This window comes from Lutjanus erythropterus, chromosome 2, assembly GCF_056507025.1.
Source record: "Lutjanus erythropterus isolate fLutEry1 chromosome 2, fLutEry1.hap2, whole genome shotgun sequence".
NCBI classification, from domain to species: Eukaryota; Metazoa; Chordata; class Actinopteri; order Lutjaniformes; family Lutjanidae; genus Lutjanus; species Lutjanus erythropterus.
The window spans coordinates 26439560-26451326 of NC_139318.1; the positions used below are offsets into that span (position 1 = coordinate 26439560).

The 11767-nt window shown below is 37.6% G+C and overlaps 1 protein-coding gene across 1 annotated transcript; it reads right to left on the minus strand.

Annotated features, from left to right (window-relative positions):
• Positions 1-704: 704 nt before the first annotated feature.
• On the minus strand, positions 705-10514 carry srsf3a (serine and arginine rich splicing factor 3a). Its single transcript, XM_084735182.1, has 7 exons — positions 10382-10514; positions 9664-9719; positions 4197-4407; positions 3966-4100; positions 1737-1775; positions 1556-1642; positions 705-1442 (listed from the first exon to the last, which is right to left on the minus strand). The coding sequence occupies exons 2-7, from the start codon at positions 9668-9670 to the stop codon at positions 1415-1417; spliced, it is 507 nt and encodes a 168-aa protein (XP_084591308.1). The 5' UTR covers positions 9671-9719; positions 10382-10514; the 3' UTR covers positions 705-1414.
• Positions 10515-11767: the final 1253 nt, after the last annotated feature.

Sequence of the window (11767 nt, forward strand, 5' to 3'; positions counted from 1 at the left end):
ATTTTTAAAAGGTTACATTGCACCAGATACACTCCTCAGGAAATAAAACTGGTTTTAGATACAAATACATTTAAAACATGATTTCAGGCCTTCTACATGATTGTTACGACACCACATGTACTTACCAGCTCAATGTAGCACCTCTGTCATCTCACAACATGAGCTGCATTGCAATGCCATCAGCCTCGGCTGAACAGTTACATTTCACACATGGGGGGTTGAACCTTTACTGCAACTATGACTGATAGCTTCCTGTGTGGGTTACGCTTGCAGCCTAAGAGCAACAACACTCAGCACTTCCTGAATTGAATCAGGCTTAATTTTCCATATTTACTTTGAATTTGCTAATTGTACATGGTGAGTTTTTACATGATAATTAATGGCAGAAGTTTTTCAAAGTGGGAGGTAGGCCTCTAAGCAGAATGCATAACTGTGTATTTGGGTTAAAGAGAGTTCAGAGCTGCAATACTGGGATTTTTGTTTATCACACTTTCCAGTCACAAACTAATTAACATCAATATTAGACTCTTGTTTCAATTGTTGAGTGTCTATTGGTTGAAATAACATGATCAGATCACATTAACATCCAGGAATTAAGCAAAACTAAGCACGTAAACAGTCTTAGAAGAGGTGCAGTCTCAGACTTTGAAAACCCCTGCTCTATGGAACTATTCATACACAAAGGCAGGACAACAAGGAGATAGTCACCTTGGAAAAACATTTATTGAACAAGATGTTTAACTGCATCAGCACAAAGTGTCAGAGCTCAGAGAATCAGGCAAAACTGAATAGAGCATACCCCTCCTTTTGCAAAAGTGACATACAGTAGGTTAAATACAGAATAACAGATGATGTTTTCGGCTTCAAAGATAGCCTGCATGTTACAGCACCAGTATTTACAACATTTGTTGCCAGTCTTTCTGTCACTGGTATAAAGTATGCTTGGCGATGCAGCTCACAGTAACCCACTGCCAGTAATTTAAGAGTCAGCCAACAATTAAATATAAAAACCCAAACATAAACAAAAACAGTATGTGATTTAATTAAACAGTTAAAAAAACAGGATGGTAATGTAAAACTAAACCCAGTATTCCATTTGAAACATGCAGGGTGAGACAGAATTAGTTTTACACTTTATAGTGTAAAATATTTAGGTAAAATGGGTAAATCTTGCCTTGAGAACCTACCAAAAACAAAACAAAACAAAACAAAAAAAACAAAAAAAACAAAAAACAAAAAAAAAACACCCCAGGTCCTTTGTTGTTAAGTCAAAAGACTGCTATTCCCCAATATGCAACATGGCAAACCTCAGGCTGTCTTGAGCAGGCAAACACAATCTAAAAAGAAAAACGTGTCTATAAAAATTTGTATTTCACAACCATAGCACGATCCGATGAACCATCATTCAGGGTCTTCATTTCCTCTCGTTAGACCGGGATCGGCTGTAACACAAACAAACTACTGAATGAGTGCAAAATGACTGATTAAGATATTCAACTGATAAGAGTAAGTCTTAGAGTACAGTATGATAATAATCAATGATTTGTAAACTGACCTCCTTGACCGTGAGAAGGATCTTGAGCGCTTATGATTCTTGTCTCTGGAGAGAGACCGATACCTGCGTCTGTCTCTTGAAGGAGTCCTGGTGAACAATGTCCAAAAACGATCAAAATGAATTTTATCATTAATTTTCAATCAACACACAGTTTAAATAAAAACAGCTGTCACAAGCTTACCTGCTGCGACTGCGGCTGAGGCTCCTCCTCTTTGGTGATCTACAGCGTAGGTCAAGTAAAAAAAAAAATGAAACAAACAAAAAAAAAACATTAGGAAAGAAAAATTTAACCCTTCCTATCACTAATGCAACCTTTGGTATTCGTGATCCTTAAAGAGATATGGGTTATACGTGGAAACGTGGCTACACATATTTCCTTGTCTGTTAACAGGAGATCATCTGCATCCATAAAGTGAATCAAGATCATTAAAAGGAAACTGTCCAATGAGCACCAATCATGGAGCCAGATTTCAAAATACAGAACAAAATCACGGCTCGACATTAAGCCTTGCCTGGGACAAACACCAAGTAAAATATGTCACAACTTAATAGTTATAAAAAAAAAGTGAGCAAAACATATTCTTGAATCATCTGTCTACTGCATCGCTGCTATTCAACTTTTTTTAAGCAACACTAGACACAATGTTGTGTACAGTGATCTACTCAAAGTGCCTGATAAAAGTAAGCTGCTTGGAGCTGATCAAAAACAGTGATGGTGGATGTCTTTACTTTGAGGTCAAACAAACCTCGATGTAGGACATATCACAAAAGGTCACTTAAAGGTCATGTGACTACAGCAGCAAAATCACTGATGTGTCAGCTCTAAAGATAAAATATCAAAAACAAATTACACATTTTTGCCATTGATATCACTCAAGATGACTTAATGTCGAGCCATGAAAATGCACTCAGCAGCACAATTACATTGAGAACTGATCAATTTTTACAATTAAAAATTTAAGACTGATGGCAAAGTTCCTTGACCACAACTTTTGATCTTAAGATTTTTGCAGCTCTGCACTGAAATTGCTCTTAATTACATAATTGCTGTGGGAAAACTGTCCAGCAGGTTTGAAAGCTAGATTAAGCATAAAAAACTACAAAGAGCAGGATAAAAACAACTTACTATTTTGGGGGATTTGGACAAGATAGAAATGACGCAAGGAAGCCAGACTGATGGTGAGGGAGGTCGAATTGCAGAGAGGATTTGCCACATGATGCAAATGTTGGAGATATGAAGTTGCTTGGTGGCTGGTTGGAAGGGGTAGTTGTAGATTTTCCCTGCCTTTTTTGGGGGAAAGGATGGGAAGGGATGTAAAGCCAAGGGCTGTTCCCGTTGAAACAGTAGTAGTAGTGGAGAATAGAAAGAGTAAAGACGCTGATTGGTTGATAATGTGAAGTGGACCGCTGTCGATTGGGTTAAGGTTGGAGGAAGAAGAGGAAGATGCTGGGAACTGCATGCTCAGGAACCAAAAGGTTGGTGGAACCTGACGACTGGCGGTGCGCCTGGGTCATGTGACAACACCAGCCAAGCTGATTGGGGCTCGCTGGTCAGCAGTCACATGATGCTGAAAGAAGACTAGTTGACTGACTCAGATGGTGAGAAGCGTGGTGGTGACTCTGCAACGGGGTTCAGTTTTATTAATAGATGGCAACTGAACTCAGAAAGAAAACAAAGTTTACACCTGCAGAAAGTAATTCTAGAAAGTAGCTATAAAAATGTTTGATGGTTGATGAAGTGCTAACTGTACCTCTTAAGATATCCCCATATAGAAATATCACTTTGGTAGAGCTTGGTCTTTTACAGACATACGGTTATGAGAGTTCATAAATAGTCAAGTGCTGACATAAGTTGTCTTTAGAATTGGCTGTCAAAATTAGCAACATTGGCACAGATAAAAATACCCTTGAAATGATGAAATAAGTTAGTTCAGAAAGTATCACTCCACTTAATGTTGAATTAGATTTTTTAAACACATTGAGGGGGGGAGTGACATTAATATATCAAATCCTGAATCAGCCACATCCACATATGATCTATTGATGAACCCATTTTGCATCTGTGCCAATAATAATAAGTTTAGTTCACCGACATGATCTAAAGCAGTAAGTGTACTAACAATTAAATGCAGGCCAGAGCGACGACAGTCAGAAACTTTACCTCCTACTTGGCTTTGGCTTTAATAGGCCTGACTTCTAAAGATATGAGGTTTTCTGCCAGTGTGGGAGGTTGTTAGATTTAAACAGCTTTGCCAAACTAACAAACATCTGGAGGGAGTGAAAAACAAAAACAAAACAAAAAAAAACTACTGCTTAGTGTGTGGGGAATTTAAATCTGCTTTGTCATTTGTGCTTTTAAAAACACTGTAAATAAAACAGTAAAACTAATTTTCAAGTAGGAAATTCATACCTGCGTCTGACTGGAGGACTACGTCTCCTAAAATCTTCCCTAGGGCGTCTATTCCAGGATGGAGGAGGGCCACGGCTCCTGGTGCGCTTTTCCCCAGTGGACAACTCGACGCGCACTCGACAGCCACACATGTTCCTAAACAACAGGCATTACATGAGGGGGAAAGCACTTAAACAATGAAAAGAAAAACAAGACTACATAAAGAGGTAAAACATGTTCTGAAGGAGTTACCTTCCATCCAGGTCTCTCACAGCATCAGATGCATCTCTAGGATCTTCAAATTCTACAAAAGCGAAGCCTGGGGGATTCCTGGCAACCCAAACACTTCTTAAAGGACCATAGTACCCGAAAGCTCTTTCTAACTCTGTCTTGTTTCCGTTGTTTCCTAGATTCCCTACATAGACCTTGCAGTCAAGAGGACAGTCTCTATGAAGAGCAGGGTCTGCAAGAAAGAGAGACAAGCATTGGAGGACATGATGAATGCATTATTGCAACTTATTCTGCATCATCCATTAGACTTGTGAGGTAAATGTACACAGAAGGAGTGTCCATTAATAATGAGGGTTACAAAATTAAAAACTACAATAATATGTACATTGTTTAATTGAACTAAGGCTTGTTGTGCAAAATTTGTTTCTGATATTGGGGTTGAATGCTAAGATAAGGGACGTAGCTATTAAGTCTTTTTTTTTGGCCCTGATCCCAGTCTAAGTCCTTTAACAATGGGTATTTGCCAAGTCCAAGTCCAGTCTGATGCTTACTGTATATTCACTGTTGATTTACAAAAGAACAAAACAAAACAAATAACCATATTTTGCATAAGCTATATCACCGTGATTTTGTGCTAACAATAGCAGCCAAATTAAATTTGTGTTGATCACTGTAGTAATTCAAGGAAAATATGTCACCAATTCTGTACATACGTTACTTCAAGTCAGTGACACCCTGTTAGCCATGCAGTAATTATACTAATGCTTCAAATTAGGGATTCAAATTAGGGAGGCATCTAGTCAAATAAATGTCACCACCCCTGCTAGTTGGTGCCAGAAACACTGGTCAGTTAAATTATTTATTAATATTTTATCCATGTACAATGGCAGTTAACTGTTGCCTCGAAGATGTTATGCAACTGCCTCCCACTAGACAGCACTGTAGGCCTGGAAAATGGCAGCCCCTCTCCCGTATGCCCATATGGTCCAGATGCTGTAATCAGCAAAGTGGGACAGAAGGCAGCTGATAAAATATGGCAGTATTTTGATCTAGAGAATGAAGACAGGGTTGTATGAAGGCTGTGTAAGAATAAACTTGACATTTAACCACTCGACCAGAGCAATATGTAACAACATTCAGCACAGGCATGTGGTTGTTAACCTGCAAGGAGAGCAGGCTGCTGGTAACGCTGCTAACATTACACTGCATTGCAGCAAACGTCAGCTCCGGGTAAATGATGGCATTTAGCCACAGACTCTAACCCATTTAGTCAGTTGTCACGTTTTGTAGAATAATCTGTAATGTCCATAATGAACAGCACAAAAAGTACACATTCCAGCAGCATTCATGATACAATCTGGTTATTGAAGAATTTTATTATCTTCAAATGGCTTTTAATAAATGCAATATTTTTCAGACAATGTTGTAAGGTTGGACAATTTTACTGAGAAGCACAAACTCTTGGCAAACAGTTAATATGTTGATATAGTTAACATCTATGGCATTGATGGACCTAATAGAAGAAATAAAAACTTGTATAGATAATAAACAATATGCACTGCGTGTATTTATTTAAAAAAAAAAGCATTTGATACCACTGATCATGACTTATTAATCAATAAACTGTAAATGTTTGGCATCAAAGGGGTTGTGTTGAACTGGCTGAAGAGCTATATACTAGAGATGCACTGATTTCAATTTTCTTGGCCAATTCTGATTTTTTTAGGGGTCTGACCAGCCGAGTCAGATTCTGGCCATTTGTAATTTTCAGTCTTTCTAAGACCTATTATTGACCTATTATTGGCTTTTTTTTTTGCAACTTTTCTTCTAAAAATTAAATTAGATGTTCATAATAAAACACTGACTATTACATTTAAATTAAATACTATTTTACATTTTCTCCAAAGTCCTCCAGGTTACACAGAGGCCTTATTATATTTTCATATTAAAATTTCTGAATAGGGGGAACGTGATCTCACGAGATCATTGGAATGCAACAGTTTGCTGCAATAAAACTGTGCTGTGAGAAAAAGAGGTTAGTTAAATTGTCTGCATGAGAAAATGTTTGAGGAGACGCATCAACACAGGTTGTTTATTCTTCAGCCAAAATAGGAGGTGAACAGGAGGTGAGATTTAACTGTCCCTTTGTGAACAGCAGTTTGCTGCTGGCTAACATTAGCCTGAAGAGCTACAAAGTTTATAGCTGTTCTGTCTCCTAGTAGGCTGTCACTGTGTCAGTGTGTGTAGCTAGGATCAGCGCTGTGGTGGATATCATGGTCAGTTTGTCTGCTGTGCGCATGATGTGACCATTGTGCAGAACACGTGTGAATGTGGTCACGCTGAAAACTGGCCCGTTCCGGTCTCTAACCAGTCCACCGGTGCATCCCTACTATATACGTAACGGTAAACAGTTCGTGCAGATTGGTGAATATAAATCTCAATGTTTGGACATTACTTGCAGAGTCCCCCCCGGGTCAGTATTAAGGCCAAATAATAATAAAATTAAATTTGCTTTATTTGCAGATGATACAAATACACTGATCAGGCATAACGTTATGACCACCTGCCTAATATTGTGTTGGTCCCCCTTTTGCTGCCAAAACCCGTCGTCAAGGCATGGACTCCATTAGACTACTGAAGGTGTGCTGTGGTATCTGGCACAAAGATGTTAGCAGCAGGGGCCTCCATGGATTGGACTTGTTTGTCCAGCACATTCCACAGATGCTTGATTGGATTAAGATTTGGGGAATTTGGAGGCCAAGTCAACACCTCAAACTCGTTGTTGTGCTCCTCAAACCATTCCTGAACCATTTTTGCTTTATGGCATGGCGCATTATCCTGCTGAAGGAGGCCACAGCCATCAGGGAATACAGTTTCCATGAAAGAGTGTACATGGTCTGCAACAATGCTTAGGTAGGTGGTGTCAAAGTAAAATCCACATGGATGGCAGGACCCAAGGTTTCCCAGCAGAAATTTGCTCTAAGCATCACACTGCCTCTGCTGGCTTGCCTTCTTCTCATAGTGCATCCTGGTGCCATGTGTTCCCCAGGTAAGCGATGCATACGCACCCGGCAATTCACATGATGTAAAAGAAAACCTGATTCATCAGAGCAGGCCACCTTCTTCCATTGCTCCGTGGTCCAATTCTGATGCTCATGTGCCCATTGCACTTTCAGCGGAGCACAGGGGTCAGCATGGGCAACCTGACTGGTCTGCGGCTATGCAAACCCATACGCAACAAACTGCGATGCACTGTGTATTCTGACACCGTTCTATCAGCATTAACTTCTTCGTCAATTTGAGCAACAGTAGCTCGTCTGTTGGATCGGGCATGGGACACGGGTCAGCCTTCGCTCCCCACGTGCTCTAACCAAGTCTAGCCATCACAATTTGGTCCTTGTCAGACTTGCTCAGATCCTTACACTTGACCATTTTTCCTGCTTCTAACACACAAACTTTGAGGACAAAATGTTCACTTTCTGCCTAATATATCCCACCCACTAACAGGTGCCATGATGAAATATTATTCACTTCACCTGTCAGTGGTCATAATGTTATGCCTGATTGGTGTATTTTCTGCGTTGGGGACAATTTACAGCAGCTTTTGGAGGTGGTCACATCAGAAATCAGCAAATTAAAGATGTGGTTTGACTCAAACAAATTATCATTTAATTTGAACAAAGCCAAACTCATGTTGTTTGGAAATTGAAAAATAAATACACAAACACTGGGTGAACAAATTAAACAAAGCACAGATATCAGACAGTTTTAAAAGCCATAGTGGTGTAAATGTGGGGTTGAGCAATGGGGGAGGAGACTAAATTTATGAAATAGATTTGTTATTGCTGGATTTGTATAGATTTGGAATGGGGGTAGGACAAGACATCAAATGTTAATTTATGTTTCTCATTGTCAGTCTGTTCATTATTTATTACTTGTTTCTACTTTGTATTATTTTCTTTCAACATAAATAGATTTTTTTAATGTTCAAACTAAATAAATAAAACATAATCAATCAGTAGACTGTGCTCAATATTTACTGTTTTCTGAATGTTTTCTTACTTTTAGACTCATGGATTAGTCTAAATTGAAATTTCTGTTTAATTGACAGGGAAATTAGTTGCCAGGAAGATCTCTACTTCAAATACTGTGGATTCTAGAGATGTGCCAACACTCAAAATCACTGGATTAGGTATTGGACCGCAAAAGTATAATCTAATACAATCCATTAGTCTAATGCCTTGGCCACACTACGTGACTTTTTAAGTCCTCAGATCACTGAGAATGTGTTGCTGTTCTCACAACACATTCTCTGCCTTGTAATTTAAAGTCTTTAAATTGTTGTGCATGAGTGAAACCTGTCAGAAGTTCTGGCATCGTGTCAGTGGTGGAGTTATTTTAAACTCCAGGAAGAAAAAAGCAAAACAGCTCCCAGCAACTTAAACATTTATGCAATCTATTTGAATTTCATTTTGAACATCTGAATGTTGCTGACCAATAAAATGCTGCTAAAAGTTCATTGTCTGAAAAAGTTTAAATAAAAAGAAGCCGCAATTTTGCATCACTGAATAATTTTGTAAGTCACTGGTAAAGAATGCTTGTTTGTTGTTTGTTTGAGTATGATGTTTTTAGATAGCTAAATGAAGCCAAGTGCATCCATATAAATGTGTTATTAACAACTTAGTTGTTTAAGAGAGGGAGAGAAACTGTATCTGAAAGGTATTGGTATTAGCTGATTCTAATGCTGTACAATTAATTGAAATATTGTCGAAATTGCAATATGGCCAAGTGCAATGTCCAAATCACAGAAACTGCAATCTTTTGATAAAGGTTAACATGTGTTACAAAACATCATTAATATGTAGAAGTGTAGAGATGAAAAGATGCCCTGGCCTATGCATTTTGTTTTAAAGATTTAAGAACACTTTTCTTTAGTTTGTTAAGTACAGACCCCAACAAATGACACATCATCAGATTTTTTGTCAGGGAAAATATAAAATTGTGATGCCAAAATTATTGTGAATTATTGTGAATCATTTTGCAATTGCAATATTTGTCAAAATAACTGCAATACTATATTGTGCAGCCCAGACTGTCATGATTGTGCTGTTGGACAAGAAAAAGGTGAAACGAGACATCTCTTCTAGAGCAGCAGACATTTCCCGCTGTTTTGTGGAGAGATTGGCAACCTTGCATTAAAAAAGGCCTACCTCCTCTAACTCACAAAGAAATACCATACTTTGAAATAAAATATCAACTTTTGCTGGAAAATTACGGACGCTGTATCACACAGCAAATGCCAAACGGTTAATGTGACTTCTGTTTTGGCTGTCCTCTATAAACAAGATTACGTGTCAAGATCTGAGTACACGTACCAAGATCTGAGTGGCTTACCACCTCCACCAACAATTCCCCGGGGAAAACCCTGTAAGGGTTTCGAATTGTAGGGAAAAGTACCATCAGGAAGTAACAAGTCATCATAACTTACCTCCCATTTCACCAGTTTCAAATATCTTCTTGCCAGATTCCTACAATCAGATGTGCCTGAATGGAAAGAAAAAAAGTCAGAAACTATTACAGCCTGTAGATATAATGGTTAACATCTGTCACAATTTTACATCATCAGATTTAAGAGTCCACATAGGAAACTCTGTTTTGGGTACAACGATAACTTGTCAAGCTTCAATGTTGTCCTCTGCAGAGCTTCTTCAAATCAAATGAGTGCTGTTCATGGTCACATATAAAGCTACTGGTCTTACTGCCATCAAAGTCATACCTTTAAGCTTGTTTTGACCACATATTCTACTTTAATGTTGACAGCTTTAACATTGTATTACCAAGGCATCGCTAACGAGCTAACAAAAGTAGTTAGAATTCGTTAGCTTGTGCGCAACAGCAGCGTTGGACATCATATTCATACCATTTATTATTTCAGGACATACATTGGCTGATTTACACACATTCACTACAAACAAACTGCACCATTTGTATCTGACTTTTCTACCAAATATCGACGTTGCTAGACCCCTAAACAGCCATGCAAACATTAACGTTATGTTAGCTAGAAAATAATGTGCTAGATTAGCTAACAAATTTAGCATTTATCACGACGTGACGGTTTCCACCAGCAAATTAATCAATATTATATGAAACAACGCGTGTGGAGAGAACTAGGCAGGTCAATACGTTTAATGACTGTATCTCACCTTTTTGTAGCTGCAGTTCGATAAAAATGTTAGCAGCAGAGCAGAATTCACACCGTCCGATACAGCTACTAGCTAGTTATTAGCACAGATAGCGCTGCAGAAGAAGAGACACAACATCGCGACGCTCTTCTTCTTCGTGTGGCGAATAGCAAACCAACGTTAATATGCCACCTACTGCACCGGAGTGGAGCCTGTCTGTCTGCAGTCTGTCATAATAATAATAATAATAATAATAATAATAATAATCATGATAATAACAACAACAACAACAACAACAACAATAATAATAATAATAATAATAATAATAATAGTAAACTTTATTCATGTATCACCTTTCTTAACATAAAAAGACAGCATGAACATAAAAAACAGGGTAGAACACAATAATTAATGTAAAATAAGATGAAAAGTAAAACCCATTAGTGAAAATGATGAAAATAGAATACATGGAATGCAAATTCATGTGGACAAAACCCACTTGATAATACTAGTAAAAAATATTGCAAAAAATAAAATAAAATAAAATAAAATAAATACGTTGCATCATCCATATATTTTCCTGTCCAACTTTGTTAAAACAGAAATATTACATCAGACGTTTTTTTTGAAAAAAAGCTTCACAGAGAGTTTCTTTTCAAACAAGCATGTTTATTTATTATTTATTATTATTATTCTTAAAAAATAAATTAAAGTGTCTATACATTCTGTAAGTAAGTAGTAAATTTTACTATGGGAAATCGACAGCCCACTACATTAGAGAACAGAGTTTCTGCAGGTCCTTAAAAAGTAAAATCCAGAAATTTCAATAGGCAGCAGAAATGGATTGGATTATGAAGTTAATGCTTTTTTAAAATCATGTTACATTAACTTCAGTCTTGTTTAATGCACTTTGGGCAAAATTGTATTGTATTGATCAAATTAAATTGACATCGAACCACTAATAACTTTTATATTCTCTATTGTTTATATCTAATATATTTTTTATTGCATAATATTTGACATAGTGTGCACATTTTGCTTTACATGTGCACTAAGAGTGAAAAACACTCTTGATTTGTGTATGTGTATGTCATGGGTATTCTCTGTATAATGTCTAATATCTTTATAATACATTTCATCAGTGTTGTTCTTTCAGATGTAGAATAGTCCTTTGTAGTCCTTCTAATCCTGCATGGACAGTAATAATCATTCAGCCAACACCATCTGTGCTCCCCTGAAAGTGAACCACTTCAGTTTTCCAGCTGCATTTTCTCCCCTCTCCATCATCATCTCCATCCACTACACTGTGTTGATAGATAGGTAAGTAGATAGACAGAGTACTTCATTAACCCCACTGGGAAGTTGTAGTGTTACATAAATCACAAAACAGAGGACATGAAAACAAAA